This window comes from Panthera tigris, chromosome B1 (genome assembly GCF_018350195.1).
Source record: "Panthera tigris isolate Pti1 chromosome B1, P.tigris_Pti1_mat1.1, whole genome shotgun sequence".
Lineage (NCBI taxonomy): Eukaryota > Metazoa > Chordata > Mammalia > Carnivora > Felidae > Panthera > Panthera tigris.
The window spans coordinates 68,851,890-68,869,157 of NC_056663.1; the positions used below are offsets into that span (position 1 = coordinate 68,851,890).

At 40.8% G+C, this 17,268-nt stretch overlaps 1 protein-coding gene across 4 annotated transcripts in view; it reads right to left on the reverse strand.

Moving 5' to 3' along the window:
• FNIP2 (folliculin interacting protein 2) overlaps positions 1–15,850 on the reverse strand; it is a 131,235-nt gene extending 115,385 nt beyond the window's left edge. The window contains exon 1 of one of the 4 annotated variants that reach the window (XM_042983685.1): positions 15,654–15,850. In XM_042983685.1, coding sequence (XP_042839619.1) covers positions 15,654–15,766 — 113 coding nt within the window. In that variant the 5' untranslated portion in view covers positions 15,767–15,850. Of the gene's footprint in view, positions 1–2,626; positions 2,721–15,653 lie in introns of those variants that run through there. The other 3 variants (XM_042983684.1, XM_007084218.2, XM_042983683.1) reach the window with 3 other exon arrangements.
• Between the last annotated feature and the right edge of the window lie 1,418 nt (positions 15,851–17,268).

Sequence of the window (17,268 nt, forward strand, 5' to 3'; positions counted from 1 at the left end):
GAATAAAGGTTGCAGAGAGTCGACTATCAGAACCTCTCCTCTTCCCTAACTAAAGTGCAGTCTTTGGAAAATAAAAACCACTGTCAACTCTTATTACCATTTGAGAATAGGCGTGATTTATGGGTGAAATAAATACTTTCAAGCCCTGGTTGGCCCACTTATTTCAAAACTGATACCCATAAAATTCAAATGGGAGAAATGAACTTCTGATAACCCAGTGAAGTTGTAATAGTATATGGTTTATGTACTAGTAAACTTAGGTTTGGGGTTTGTTTGTTTTTTTAACCATGTCCATGAGAAACCAAAATAAGCATTCCTTTATTCATCTGAATCTCATTTGCCATTAACGTTTTCATGATGTTAACTTCATTAGTAGACAGGTATTTGGCCACTTGTTTTTATGAGGATAAAACAGTGTGAAGCTAGTGGGATATTTATCTTAGACAGAGAACTGGATTAGGACCAGAAAACAACAGTAGGAATAAACAAACATTTCTCTGGAAGGAGAAGTATAAACAGAGTGGTCTTTCCGTGATGGGTGTGAACACTGAACTGAACATTTTTGTAACTGATATGAGTTACCGAGTGGCCAGGGATAGGGCCATACTTATAAATGGCACTATACATTTTCACCAGGAAAATGCCCAACTAAAGGGAACACACAGAAGATCTTTCGGGGTCCTTTGAACAAACAGGTAAGTAAATGCCAAATGAATTTTGATTTGGACAAAAGTCTGGTCAGTTTAGGTAAAGGTGGTGTTCAAGCTATTCTTATGATAGACCAAATCTCTAAAAAAAGGATATCCTTACTAGAATATGTCATACATTTCTTGGCAGTGAACCTCAGAAATCTAAAGTGAAACTTGTATAGAAAAAAATAAAATGATCTATAGAGAAGTCTCAGGTTAAAAAAAATTACATCACCTGGCAGCTGAAAAGTAATTACAAAAAGGGGGTAAACAAAATAAATGGGATAAACACACTTGCTGGTTAATTCTGAAATACAAGCACTAAGAGATATTCTTAAAGCTTCCAAGAGAAAAATTTATACAAAAATTTTAAAAGGAATTCTAGATAACAACTAATAAATTTATATTTCTCTAACTAGAGGTACTGGCTGAAAATAAAGAGGTTTAAATAAGTATATTTAAATATTTACTGAGCTCCTATTAATGGACTCGGTGCTATGCTATGCACTGCAGGAACATACGTATAATGTTCCCTGCACTTAAGGTATAATCTGGTAGTGCTTGGACAATTAAAAAACAAAACAAAACAAAACAAAACAAAACAAAAAACCAGCTAGTAGAATGCGGTAAGTGCCATAAAAAAAAAAACAAAAAAAACAAAAAAAACAAAAACTTGAAGTTTAAGAGTTCAGAGGGCGCACCTGTTTGAGGCAGTCCACAAAGACAATCCCAGAGGTGGCATCTGAACGGAGTTTGAAAGAGCAAATAGAATTGTGACAAAAGTAATCTTGGGGAAGTGAATAGAAAAAGAAAAGTCTTAAGAACAAAATATGGGTTTCCTGGTCCCGCTGGCAAATACTGGCTTAGTATCTGCCCTAATAACTACTGCCTCAAGAACAGCACTGTTTGTGGAGTATCCAACTGCACCTCAAATTCAGCATGTGCAAATCAAACGTATATACTCTCTTTTTAGAAGTAATTTCTCCTTACAGCTGTCCTATTGCCATTCACCCAGGTTACTCAGGCTCAAAACCTTCAAGTTATTTTATATATTACTACTTTTTTTTTTTTTTTTTTTTTTTAGTAAGCTCTACACCCAACACAGGGCTCGAATATACAACCCCAAGATCATGGGTCTCATGCTCTTCCGAATGAGCCAGCCAGGCACCACAATATTACTATTTTTTAAAAATTATTTATTCTCTTCGTTTACAATTCACTCTCCCTCTTTCATATCCCAATCAGTTTTTCCTCTAAAATATGCCTCATATACATTCCTCCCTGCATACCAGTTAGGTCCTCAAAGAAACTACATTCAGAGAAAGCAATGGAAGACATATAAGCCCTTAATTACTTGCTAAGCTTTGATGCCAAATCTCACCCTTAAATCCTAGTAAGCTGGGCTGGGCCAGACTCTGGAACTGGATGGGACCAGATGGAGAATTCTAGCTATCAGGATTTTAGGCCACCCAGAGCCTAAACCAATGCAGGTCAAATGAGCTTCTCCTCTGCCCCCAAAAGGTCACAGAGGAACTAATCTGATGGTGAAGAAAAACCCTCACTGGGAATTCCAGCCAGCAAGGAAAAGAAAAGAAAGAAAAAAAGAAAAGAAATATAAAAACTCCTTGCTGCACTTCTTAGGGCAGAGTTGGGCAAGGCCCCATATCCCAAATATTTCTAGGATGGGAAGAAAAGGGGAGTCTCCTAAACAAAGAGGTGATAACTGATGGATGAATAATACTTTAGGATTTGTTATGAAGGAGAAGAGAGACCCTGTTATTTTCTCCTTGCGGATTACTGTGTCCCTCCTCCACTAAAAGTATCTCTGAAGTACTAGAGACCTAGTGCCTTACACATAAAGGTTTCTAAAATAAAAGGAAGGAGAACAGGTCTGACATCATGGCAATACTTTAATCCAAGGTAAATTACCTACTTACTATGGTCTGCTGATTGGACCACAACAATTCTGGCAATCAGGATGCCTGGGTGGCTCAGTTGGTTAAGCATCCAACTTCGGCTCAGGTTCTCAGTTCATGGGTTCGAGCCCCGTGTTGGGCTCTGTGCTGACAGCTCAGAGTCTGGAGCCCGGAGCCTGCTTAGGATCCTGTCTCCCTCTTCTCTCTGCCCCTCCCCCACTCATGCTCTGTCTGTCTCTCTCAAAAGTAAACATTAAAAAAACAATTCTGACAATCAAGTGCCAATTATGACACAATTCTGAAAAGAATCTTCCTCTTAAACAACTACTTCACATGCTAGTAGGTCAAGGCAAGCTCAAGAGAACTCACATAGCTACTGTTGCGTTCAACACAATATTGACTTTAACGGTCCAAGCTGTAAAACTCAATACTCGGAATAATCCAAAGAGCAGTACAGCACGGTAATCAGGTGGAAGATCAAAGTCCAGCACACCCTGGACTTGAAGGAGGGAAGACTGGAAGAAGGAAGACACAATGACGAACAAATTATGAAGTGCTGAGTTTGCGCCTACTGGAACTAGGCTGCTTTTTAATAGCTTTATTTGGAACGAGCAGAGGTTGCACACTTCTCTTGGCACATTATCTAAACTAGTACTGCATGAAATTATTAGGGGCAGTACTTGGCACTTCATAAGATTACTGGACAATTAAAAGCTTTTCCTTTTTCTTGTTTCCTCATTTTCCCATTCCCAGCACCCCCCTTTCCATTTGTAAAAAATGTGACTTATCATGAGTAACTGAGCTAGTCTTCAAACACACACTCCTCTCCTGGGTGTAAATCTGGAATTTTAGGACACGGCCAAAACTGGCTTTTCACCAATGACTGGAAAATTAATCAACACAAGAAGCAGAACTATCAGGAAACTACTTAAAAGAAAAAAAGAGGTCCTGAGATACAAAAAGAGATATCTGGGGCTGGAGAGAGAGATGAACAAGCTGAGCACAGAGGATTTTTAGGGCAGTGAAAATATTCTGTGTGATATTATGAGGATGGATACATGCCATTATGCACTTGTCCAAACTCACAGAAGCTAAAATACCAACAGTGAACCCTAAAGTGAACTACAGACTTTGGGTGAATATAATGGGTCAGTGTAGGTTCATCCTTGGCAACAAATGTACTACACCGATGACAATAATGAAGGAGGCTATGCGTGCGTGAGAGCAGGGGCTGCATGGGAAATCTCTGTACCTACCCCTCAACTTTATTTAAATCTAAAACTGCTCTAAACCACTAAAGTTTTAATAAAACAAAAAAACAAAAAGCAAAACCCAGATAACTATATCTGATAGGTTTACCAAGCATGGGTTCTGTCACAGGCTGGGAAGAAAGTCATAAAAGGTGGGAGCATGATGCTACTGGCTTGTGTTAAGGCTTTTCCCTTTGGAGATGAGAGGTCTGGGACTGGGGGAGAGCGGGAAGACTAAGAAATACAGATAAGTTCTGCTTGCTGATATCATACACAGTAAAACTGCACTAACTTGGATCCCAGCACCAAAAGTTAGGTTAAGGTCCCGGTGCTGAGCAACACGCTTCACCAATCCATTACTCAAAATTGTAGTGGCTCCCCGAATGCCTTCAAAGAAGGAACTCCACTTTTTGATGACGACAAGCTACCTGCTATCTCCCTACAGTCTGGAGATGCTCAAGAGATGGGATTAATACAGGGAAGTAGCTAGAGAAACTGGGGGGAGAGACATTATATTTAAGTCTCTTGAGAGTTCCGAGAGCTGCCATTTATCGAATGCCTGATAGGTACCAAGCACTGTGTAACACAACTGACATATATTTAGTCCTCATAACAACCTTACATGAAAAGCGATTTTACATCCATTTTACAGTTGAAAAAATTTCAAGAGAGGATGATGTGGCATACCTTGAAAGTGGGGGAGCCAGGTTTGAACACAAGAAATGCAGACCCATAACAAAGTCCCTACACTTTCTATAACCTTCAAGGTATAGATTGAAGACCCCTCATCGTCTCTTTGGGATACTTAAATTTACACTGAAAATTAATAATGCTTTCAAGGCCCTGCACAATCTGGTCCCAATGGATCTTGCCTCACTGGAGCATTCTTATTTCAAAACAAAAAAACAAAAAAACACACAAAAAAACAAACAGTTCATTCATTAATCCAGGAACACTTCTAAGATAAATCATCTTCCTCCTCTTCATCTCTTGGAAACTGTTTTCCCATCAGATTTTATCTCCTCTGTAAAGCCTCCCCTAACCAGCTCAGATTAAAGAGCCCTTACTGTTTGTTTTCATCTTAATCTGACACTGGATATTTGGCCCAGGAGTCCACTGCTTCTCATATTATCACTTAGCTTTTTACACTTAATATCTATTACTTGCCACAATTAAAATGGGAAGCCCCCCCCCCCCGGGGCCCCGGGGTGGCTCAGTTGATTAAACGTTTGACTTCAGCTCAGAATCTGGATCTGAGAGAGCAGTTTGGGCATTTACATCTTTCTAGATGACATTAATGTCCAGCCAGATTTAAGAACCACAGGGATTGGGGTGCCTGGATGGCTCAGTCAGTGGAGTGTCTGCCTCTTGGTTCAGGCTCATGTCATGATCTCACAGTTCTTGAGTTCAAGCCCCACAGCTCTGCGCTGACAGTGCAGAACCTGCTAGGGATTCTCTCTCTGCTTCTTTTTCTGCCCCTCACCTGCTCATTCTGTCTCTCAAAACAAATAAATAAACTTAAAAAAAACAGAACCATGGGGACTAACTAAAGTACTGATACATGCATTTATTCAATGGAACAGGAGGTAACTCATCAGCAAAACACAGAACAGTATACAGGCAACTACCATTTTGCATGAACGAAAAGAGAGTATTTTTTTTCTTATATTTGCATTGAATATTTCTGAAAGGATATAAAAGAAACTGTTACAATAATGGTAGCCTCTGGAAAGAGCGATCAGGGGTGTGAAGTGAGAAGTTTATACTTCAATGTGTATCGTTTTATATTGTCTCATTTTTCTTCATCAGGTGCATTTAAAATTCATAATCTTGAACAAAGTCAAATCATAATTTATAGACAATTTTCAGGAACACACGGCACTAAGAAATGTATCGAATCCCACAGCAGGGGCCAGGCAGCAATATTCACGGGGTTTCTGTGGAGACCCTCACACTGAGAAAGAACCAAGAGGCTACCAGGGGTCCTTCTTCACCCTTTGGGCAGAGACAGTAGTTCCTGCTCTTCGACCTCCTTCTGCCCTAGCAACTAACTTATTCAGTGTACCATTCTAAAGCAAATAGTCATTGCCTGTTATGCTTGGGAAAAGTGTTTACTCATAGCTCACTTCCTCACACAGAATAGGTCATCTTTATACATCAGTCTGGGTTAAGAGCTTCTTAAAGAACATGTCAGATTTCTAACCCATTTTTAAGTTAGCTTCTCAAATGGAAAGCAGAAATAATTCCACCTTTTCTTTAAAGTACTTACTTCATGGAACATGCACACAGTTCCTGTAGGGTTCAAAATACCAATATTGTTTTTATAATTAAGTGTGCTATATCATAAACATGAAAAAAACAATGAGTGAAGTTCATCATATAATGTATTTCAGTTCTACCAAACCACACAAGAATTCAAATAAATCTAAAAAGTATAGAACAGAGTTTTACATTTTATCAACATGGCTAATAATTTGAGAGGTTCATAATACATAATACTTTTTCAATAGTTTACTTTCAACAGCTACGAGATTTTATAACTGGGTCTCAGACATATTACTTAGGTGTCTTTTTAGTTTACTTGGGTGTGTGTGTGTGTTTGCTGTTTTTTTGTTTTTTGAAGAGAAGACAGTTCCCTTTAGAATATTTATCCTATGATGTTGACACCAGAAAATTTTTCATATAATTACTGGGAAGAAAGAAATTGACTTGTATAAAATAAGATTCCTTTAAGCAATGCCACAATGCATGCCAGAAACATAAAGAAAGAAGTTCCCTACAAAAAAAGCACTATTATTTCAAGAGATCCGATTCTGGAATACCAGAGAATCTTTAAGGATTGTCAGTTTTCAAAACTCTTAAATACATTCATTCATTCAACGGCTATTTATTAAATGCAACCATTTCGCACTACATTAAGCACTACAGACACAATGACAGGGCTAGGATTTAGAAGAACTCCCATATCGGTGCTCTAACCATAGCATGTACACTTCCTTGTTTCATTCAATTACTTCAAATATATGCTTTAAAGTGGGAAATTTAGGGGAACCTGAGTGGCCCAGTCAGTTAAGCATCTGACTCTTGGTTTCGGCTCAGGCCATGATCTCATGGTTCAGGAGTTCGAGCCCCACATCAGGCTCTGTGCTGATGAAGATTCTCTCCCTCTTGCTCTCCCTGTCTCTCTCTCAAAATAAGTAAACTTTAAAAAATCACAAATAAATAAAGTGGGAAATTTACAGGATCTTATTACTATTTCTCCATCATATTTTATAAAAGACTTGGGTAAATAAGGACAATTAAGAGGTAACTGATAACACACAATCTTTTTTTCTATAACCCTAATGGTTTCAAACGTAAGAAAAAAGAAAATGTCCAATCTTCAGGATACACCAGGGAGAGAGAGTTGGCAGTATGAAGTATTTATAAGGTGTTAAAAGGCAGAACAGATTAGACTGGTGATTTTGTTGCCTCTTCCTAACACATCTTAAATCAACACCTGTTTCATCTCTCCAGGAACGTGCAGGTTAACATCTAACTTGTCTTCAACTTGTGAAGAAATAGGGTTGCCATGACAACTGAATGAAACGTTTAGTTAGCATAATTTATCCAATGAAATGCAAAAATCCACTTGATGCAACTTAACTGATACATGTGTACTTGTAAGCCAATTCTTTTTTTCTGTTTGTCAAACTGTTAGATTAAATGTTAATCTATTCTCTGGAAATTTTCAGGGACAAAACATTAAATACACACACACACACATACTTTTTTGTTAGAGTAGGCTACAAATAAATAAAATTCAACGGTAACTGACCATTAAATCTTGGCAGTACTGCACTTAGAATTACATTCAGTATTACAGGGTCTCAAGTACCCTAAATCAAGGAAAAGCAGACACTTGTAAGTTTATTTCTTGCTATGTTAAATTGTCAAGTAAATTCATGTACCTGTTCAATTTCTACTTATGTCTATTATACAACGTAACCCAGGGTGTATTCAAATACGTGGACTATCAATTTTCTTAGAAAAAAATATTTCCATCATAAACACACAGAGTTTAAGCTGTTCACATGTGCTACATAATCATTAACTTCCAACGTGCAACTAACCTTGCTGGAAACTAGACTGAAGTCCCCACCAGATATGTAGGTTCTCAATCTGTCCCCCTCAGCTTTCTGGAGATAAATTTCTACTGCACCCATGCATACTTTCACTTAGGGACCTTGCATGAATTGGTTGTCATTTTCAATTAGACATCACTGAATAATCAAACACCAGTGATCACTTATTTAAAGATGTATTCTAGGGGCGCCTGGGTGGCTCAGTCGGTTGAGTGTCTGACTTCGGCTCAGGTCATAATTTCACAGCTCGTGAGTTCGAGCCCCATGTCGGGCTCTGTGTTGACAGCTCAGAGCCTGGAGTCTGCTTTGGATTCTGTGTCCCTCTCTCTCTCTCTGCCCCTCCCTCGCTCATGCTCTGTCTCTCTCTCTCTCTCTCTCAAGAATAAGTAAAACATTAAAAAAAAAATTAAAAAAAATAAAAATGTATTCTAGCAAGTACAGAAAAGTCCTCATTTATGACTTAAAAAAGTCAGGTGTGGTGATAAGGTCAGCTTTATTAAGCAGTATACATATCTCTTTACAACACTATGCTGGGCACAAATTCTAGAGTACAAGCAAGAATACGGGGACAAATAACTAGAAAAATATTCTAAATATATATAAATGAAAGGCATACAGTTAAGGAGAAAGCAATATGGTAATCAGGGATCCAGATTATCCATGCTAATACCAAAATCTTAGGTAACAGAAAGAACACTCTGCTATACAACACTTACCCACAACGTTACAGTATTAATGAATGCATTTATTGCATTTAATGTATTGCATTATTTTGGCACAAACAGAAAATGCAATAAGAAAAAAAAATATGTAGCATGGTGTGTGAGAAGGCACATTGTCCTTTTCAGAAGTCCATTATAAAGGCAGCTGGACAGATTCTGGCTAAACACAAGTGGGATGCCAGCCCATCTCCTTCCATCCCCATCCCACCCTCCCATTCAAGCACTGGTTACAAAAGTGCCTGTGTGGCCCTGAGAAGTGAGTCATGGATGTTCCATTTACAGACGGGGTGGAGTTGAGGGAAATCACTATTACATGCCCAGTTAGCTGGAAAAGTCCATCCTGTTTTTCCTCTTTTACATAATAATCATTTTTCACAAACCTGAGATAAAGAATACTTGGTAAGTAGGAACTCACCAAATATTTCAGCAAAAGGGAAAGACATACTACTTTTACAGCCAAGGACATGACCTCATAGTGCAGTCCTAACAATTCACACTAGGCAAGGGACTCGTACAATCAGGATAAAACATTTGTTCCTTTTCGCCCACACCAAGAAAAACAGTGGCTGGAGAAATCAGCACAGTGCCAGTTTCCAAATCAGATTCACCCACCAGGAGTTCACACAGACAGCCAAAGCATTTCATGAGCGCAAAGACAATCTTTTACAACTTCCTTTGCCAAGGAAACAAAACAGCAAAGTGGCTTCCTTACACTGACCTCACAAGTAAGCCATGAGAAACACAACCTTAAGCCACAATGACAAAAATCAACGCTCTCTTTAGATCTATACTCTTTGCATTACAACACCACATGCCTGGCCCATCTTTCAATACCATGTACTAAGCCAAATGACAATGTGTAACATGACCAATTCACATTTCAGAACTTAAAATTATAATACATATCTTAGCTTTAAAGATATCTGATCCCAGCCCCTTAACTTCTCCAAGTTCTCCCACATCTAGAAGGTTGTGACACTTTTTTCTAAACACGTTTCAAATAAATCTTAATTAGAGCTCTCTCTCAGTCACCAACTGAAGACCTGCAGGCAGCTCCTAACCTCCGTTCTGATGAAGATTACAGTGGGCTCTGAAGCGTGGGGGAAGCAGTGACCCTGCCCAACTAGTAAAAATTTTGCACATGTATACTGCCTACAGTTATCAATACCAACAATTAAATTGGCCTCCTGAGGCTTGTAATGGACTGAGGTTTTAAGCACATTAAAATTCACTGCATATTACTTTTAATAACAGGAACTACCAGTTATTTTAATGAAGAGGAAAACTTCTACAAAGAGTTTTTATTCAAATCAGGCTTCTCCACAAATATTATCCTTACCCTCCCCACACACCTCCACCTCACAGTGTAAAATACTCAAAGGCATTCAACATTTAAAATAATTGAAACCACAAAAGCCACACAAATTCATCAGAGCAAAATCCAACAAAAAATCCTACACAGAAGAGTAAAGTTAAATTTTCAGCCACCCCTTTTGGCAGCCACCGGCTGGTGTGCAGGGCTGCTCTCTTCCCTACATGCAGCATCAATCACATTCCTATTTTTAAAAACTATCCCTGTAAGTTTGTATCTTGCTTTTGCTTTTTATACTGAGAACTCCTTTCTGTGTGTATACATATACGTATACGTGTGCATGTATATGTGTACACACACATGCATGCACACACACACACACACACACACACACACACAAAACAATGATTTGGCTGCTGCAGAGTATCATCCATTGTGCAACGGTATCATTCTGCCTAACAATATTCCCCCTTCAGCTAAATAAGATTTTTTTCTTGATAAGAAAAATAGCATATAATTCTGAAAAACAAATACACCATACTCCTAAAAATATTCCTGAACTCTCAGTCACCTCTATCCAGGTCTGAGTTACAGCCTGCTGTGTGTCTTTAACACTCCTCTGAAACTTGGGTTTCTATGTCACCACTAACAATGTCAAGGTAAAAAAAAAAAAAAAAAAAAAAAAAAAAGTAAATAAAAACATCACTTCAGTTCTATCTCAAGTCTCTGAAAAATGGTTTAATTTTAATAAAAGCCTGAATGTGAATAATACTCAACTCCATGACTTAAAAGGCTCCTTGGTAATACTTAAAATCAGTTTGCACCACATTTGATTATTTTGGAAAAGATTTTCAAACTCATTATATTACCTCTGTACCACCTATGTAATCCTATGACATAGGACTGGTGCTGTGACTTTACAAATGATAAAACTGAGAACCAGAGAAATCAAGAGACTTGTTCAGGCCCATGTCGACATGGTGACTGAGGCAAGACTAAATCAATGATCTCCTCCATTTGTCTTCCAAGTGCTTTTAACAGAGCCCACTGCATTAGCTGGAACAGTCCCTTCTTTACCTCTGCCAAAAATCTCTAACAGCCCCCAACGGTGTACGGCATGTTTCAGGACAAGGAGATAGGATGTAAAGAGTATGCCAATAAATCCAAAATAGCAGGCAAGGAAACTTCCAGGAAGACTTTTAGAAAGTAGAAAAAAAAGAAATCAAAAGTGCTATTTGTCCCATGTGTGTCACATGTCTTAGGTTATAGGCATTAAAAATGAGTGCAGTGGAACTACACTGAGTTTTCTCCAGAATATTCTCCCTACTTCAGAAAAATCTCATTAGAAATGCATATATCCTGGGAGCTGGCAGTGGGCGGGGAGGAAGCCCTTCTGTGTAATTTCCCTCTGTCCAAGAGAAGACTAATTTATACTCCTACCCTCAGTCACACGAAACATGAGAACAGTGAGTTCTTAATGCCTTACTTAACGTAAAGATTTACTCTTTATCAGTGTTTCAATGATCTTCTTGTTATAGTGTCCAATGTGTACTTTGCTGTTTATTTCTCTTGGCAAATAATCTGTGTCCTGTGTCATGAGTGTCCTACCTTGATTTGTACAGGTGGAGCCAAAGCCACAAGCACATGGGCATCAGATGTTATTTGATAATGATAAGTGGATTAAATTATACTTATACTAACCCTGTAACAGATTACTTAAATTTGTTCTAACAGAACAATATGGATTAGTATTAACTAGGCCATTTGGCCTTAGATATTCAGGACTGGAGGGGAGAAAAAATGGAGTCTACTTCTAGCATTTTATAGCTAGCTACCAAACAGCTGAAATGCCTCCACTCATTCCTCATGTCCCAGGTGATATATAAGCTTACTCACTTCATCTAACGGGTCCAAAATAAAATATTTGACAACCTATGAGCTTTTCACCTCTCTGTTGCATATATATTTTAGGTGAAGACTGGTCTACTAATTTAACAGAGACATTGAAAAAAAAACAAAAACAACACAAACTTTAAAATAAAACCTCCAACCTGAACCAGATATGCAAGTCAATGGGCATACAGGCATACCTTGACTTTTAAAATTTCCTATATGAACATGCTGATCTCAAATCCAAGGTGACCAGGAACCCAATTTTATTCCTGACTTGAACCTCTAGACACATCACCTCTTTTTGTTCTACTTTAACTTTCTAGAACAAAGAGTTGTTCAAATAAATATTTATGTACCAACTAATTCAAAGTGAAAGCTTTCTGAAGACCAGCAAATAGAGGATACTCTCAAATTTCAAGACCATAATGGAACTTTATAACTTTAAATAGAGCTTACACTTCACAGATACCATAATCATATATTGTTCCTAACTACTTCTCCCAAACATGGAAATTCAATCTCTTTTGATTTCTTTTGTTTTCCTAGAAGTCTCTTTCCTCAAAGCTATGAAAGGGCTTTTGTTGAGATCCCAAATAAAATGCATTTAAGAAGGAACCTTGACTGTGATGATTCCCTTTTTAGATGGAATGCCAGAAAACATGAAGATCTGAAAACGACCTATGATATTAGCTACTTAGATTGGACAGAAAATTTCCTCTTTCATCAACTATAGTGAGTGAAAACCAAGGGGTGAGAGAACAGTAAGAAACCCAGGGAAGTGACTAGGAAGTGCACAAGAGTAAACAGAGTAACATGAAGGGCAAACTTGACAAAAGGCAGAGCTTCAGAGAATTGAAGAAAAGTTTAAAATAACTAGTGAAAGTCCATGACAGAAAGAGAAAAGATATAAAAAGGCTTCCACTGGGGCGCCTGGGTGGCTCAGTTGGTTAAGCTTCCGATTTCAGCTCAGGTCATGATCTCGCGGTTCACGAGTTTGAGTCCTTGTCGGCCTCTGTGCTGACAGCTCAGCGCCTGGAGCCTGCTTCAGATTCTGTGTTTCCCTCTCTCTCTGCCCCTCCCCTGCTCACGCTCTCTCTCTTTCTCAAAAATTAAAATTAAAATTAAAAAAAAAGGCTTCCACAAACTCTAAAACAAACAACAACAAATTAATTAATAAATACAGTTGGATCTTAATTTTACTTAGGCTTTTCTCCAAAATATGTAATAAAAGCTACAAAACTGCCCCAAAAGTCTACCGGATTCCTCAGCAGAATTTCATCCTCAAGATTTACAAGTTACATACTTAAATGCCCTGAAAAATAAATTCATGTTAGGAATACTAGATTTTTAACCTGAGGGTTTTAGCTTAACTTCTCAAAATCTATTCATATATAAAGTGGATTCCTAAGGGCAGCTAATCCGCTGTATAAGGAAGGCACCCACTTCCCCAAAAAGCACATGCCAGCTCCTATTTCGTAAAATGTGAATAAAATGAAGCACAAGGCAAGAAAAGGAAATTTTCTAGGAGACTTTTCCCAGGAGGGTTATACTACAGGAAATTTTCTAGGAGACTTTTCCCAGGAGGGCTATACTGCATCTCAGAGTTACACTAGGTGGAGAGAGCAGGAGGAAAGACTTGCTTGGGTGTCCTTTGTTGATCTGATGTGCACTGGTTGATTTGTCCCCACCTTCCTGAGTCTGTACAGACATCTGCTAGTTCACTTCTTTTTCCATGATGACCCCTGGCAGGGACACTGCTAAAGGGCCTCATCAAGTGAAACGTTCAGCTGAGAGCTCCAATTCTCCCTATCTCAAAACTGTACCTCAAAAACTTGTAGAAAATCCTAACGAGGTCAAGAAAAAAAAAAAAAAGTCTTTGGCATACTTTTGTGTTCTTCATTATATACCAATGGGACATCAGAACACTATACTGAAAATGTTCCCACAAAGTGGGAATCAATTTCCCTAATATGGCCAGGCCCTAAATATAGCCACAATTTTTTTGTTCAAAATACACTCAATTAAACTTGTGGATGGAGGAAATGGCGGTGGGCAACTGGGCAGAGAGCACAGGAAACAGTGACAGTGTAACCCCACTATCTCCACCAACATTAAAATGGCTTTAAATGTCCTTGACAAGGGCTGCCAAAGTAAAGACACTGGTAACACACATGCCCTTTTCTCTCCAGGCTTTGTTCCCTTAGTCGAGTCTGGGTTACTTGCAGGGAAGAGAAGAAATTCCATACCCTGGGTCTGAAGTAATTCTACCATTCTGAGAAGGGACACGACATCAGTAGTACTCAAAGTGCTGAACTGAATGGGATTCCCTACTCAAATTATAAGGATTCGGTCGGCCTAAAGGAAACAGGAGAATTTAACTAGGGCAGTTTAAAGTCCTCACGATTTACCTTCCAAATAACACCACACCCACACACACTTCACGAACACAAAATACGGGTATGTAATACTCACAAAACTGCAGCGAGGAGCTATGTTTTTAAATGAACGGAATTCAAGAAAAGCAAACTCTAGAACACAAAACTTAATCCAAAATTTACTCGGAAGTTTCACTTCAAACTCTTAAAAGGTCTATTAATACTGGTTCTGAACTTGTTTAATAATAAACTGCTTCTGCAAGACATTCTGGCCAAAAAGCGGTAGCAGCGTGTCACCATTGGAAGTGGATACTCGATTTAAAAATTTGCTGGATAAAACTGGTATAGGTACATGAATAAACTTCCCAACATAAGTGTGCTGAAAGGCAACACCGGGCATCTTAAGTCATCTTCTAAAAGTTAGCTCTTGAACGCAGAATAACGCAGACATTTAAAAAAGTGGATTCTGGGGTCAAACTGCTTGGGTCAAAACGCAGGCTCTGCCGCTGTACTGTGGTGAATCCTGGACACGCTGCTGAAGTTCTCCCGACTTTAAGTCTCCTCATCTGTAAAATGGGAGTTAAAATAGCACCTACCTCACAGGGTTGTTAAAAAAATAAATAAATAAATGAAAGAAATCACCATAAAGCATTTAAGATGGTAAGCGCTCAATAAATACTGTCAATTAGTCAAAGGTGTGTGTTCACAAGGTCGGATCTATTAAATACGTGCATCAGCATTGTTAAATTAAAACCTCAGCCATTTCATAAAAGCATTTTACTCCCTCTTCCCATACATCAGGCGGCATCAACCTTCGAAAAGATGTGCAAATTACACACTTTCATTCATCCGTTTGAGAGCTTGTCACACACAACAAGAAGGAAGGAAGATGCCTTTTTCGTGACTGTTGCTCCTTCATAACTTCAAAATACTGTCACGTACACAATAGGTTGGAGCTGCCCTCAAAATGACAGCACACAGCTTTGCAGCGCCCGCAGAGGCGTCCAGGCGGCTCTGCCGGGAAGGGGTTCACCCCAATTCAGGGCGAATCTCCCGTCTGCACAGCCAAGCAAGCGCACGCCTGGGAATCCCAAGGAACACAAGAGAACTCTCTGCAAGGAGGAAGGGACCCTGAGTAGCGGGGAAAGAGAGGGAGGGAGGAAGCGGAGGAAGGGAGGAAAGGACCCTCCCGGTCACAGAGGTTTCGGAGCCACACTCGGATCAGGCGCGTCCACGATGACAAGCCCGGGACCCGGTGCCGGCGCTGGGCTGCGACGTCCCGGGCGGCCCACTCCCTTCTCCTTCCCTCCCCCGGCGGGTACCGAAGCCAACTCCGGTCCCGCTCCAGCCTCGCCTCGCGGCGCCCCCTCACCTAAACGCGGGTCCTTCCTTGGGAGCCCTGCCCTGGGCAGACGCCGACGCCGAGCTGCCGCCGCTGCCGCTGCCCTTTTTGTTAAAGAGCTTCTGGAGCAGGGTCGGGGCCATGATGCTGCCGCCGCCGCTGCAGCTCCGGCCGTGGCGCTCGGGGGGCCGGCAGCTCAGCGCGCAGCCGGGGGCGGCGGCCGCGGCGGCGGGGCCATCGCGGCGGCGGCGGCGCGGCCGCCCAGCCTTGTGGGAGCGCGGGGCCGCTGCGGCTGAGTAACTCTGCTCGGCGTCGGGGCCGCCGGAGGCCGGTCATATGACTGAGCCGGCCCGCCGCCGCCGCCGCCTCGCGCGCTGACAGTTATCTCCTGCGGGAGGAGCCCGCAGCCCCACGGCGGCGGCGGCAGCGGCGGCGCGGGAGGAGCGCGGCCGCCCAGGCGCGGCCATTGGCCGGGCGGCCGCCCGCCCCGGGCTCACGTAACCCCGGTGGGAGGCGAGGCCCGGATCTGGCGGCCCTGTGCTCCCAGCACGCGGGGAGCGGAGGCGGGGCGGGCGCGGCGCTTAAAGGGGCCCAGGAGGCGGGGGCGGTCGCCGCGCGGCCGGGGTGGGCTGCGGGAGGGACGTGGCTCCGCGAGCGGCGCGTGGGGCTGGAGGTGGCTGCATTCTTTCGAAAGCGAGAGAGCAGCTGGGCCGATCTTTGTTCTTTTGAGACAAAGCCCCTGAACTTGGGTCCTGGCTTTGTGCAGGTGCAAGGGCTCGTTTATAGAAACCCCATGGCGCTGGGAAGGGTTTAAGACGTGAGGTTGCTGTTTCACAGGACTGATTCGAATGTCACAACACCCAAGATATTGGCATGTTTCTACCATATCGATTAGATCTCTCCGTCTTTTTTTTTTTTTTTTTTTTTTGGTTTTTAATTTAAACTCCTTAGTTGTTCGATCTTTAGCATCTTGGGTCACTATACCGTAGTTATATAAAAAGTTGCTTGTGAAATTAAAAAACACATGGAATTCACCACATAGATTTAGAAAATTAAGAGAAGCTATTTTATAACAAGAGAATGCTTTCCTAGTACATATTTAACCATCAAGGCACGTAATAATCTGATATCAACAACGGATAGATGTTATTTGATTTGGAGAAGGGAGGGGTATTTGACTTGGCTTTCCTATCCAGTCCCACCCAATCTCGGTGAGAACTTTAGTCTCTGGTGCAGAACTCTCCCAACAGGCTGTGGTGGTGAAGGAACGTGCCTGACTCAAAGCAGCTTCTTAATCTGCCTTATAGCGTTAGATCTTCAGTTTTTCTGATGAGGAGTCATAGAGCTAAAAGTAAGATTCCAACCCTGCCTTTCCTAGCTTCTTCATGAGCAGTGAACGGTGACTCACCTGGATTCCCTTAGACTTGTTCAAAGAAGGACTCTTGGAAACTCAGAAAAAGCAAATGCATTTCCGTGAATATAAGTAATCAAAAATACCTCTTCTGGCTCTTGTAGTAAACTAGCTGTAAATAATGATGTGCTGAAATTTCACAAAGGTAAGGGAAAGATGGTAGAAATTGAAACTCAGTCACGTTTTCCTTTCCGATCTCTTCTATTAAAATGGTGGATTAAGTGTTCTTGCCAG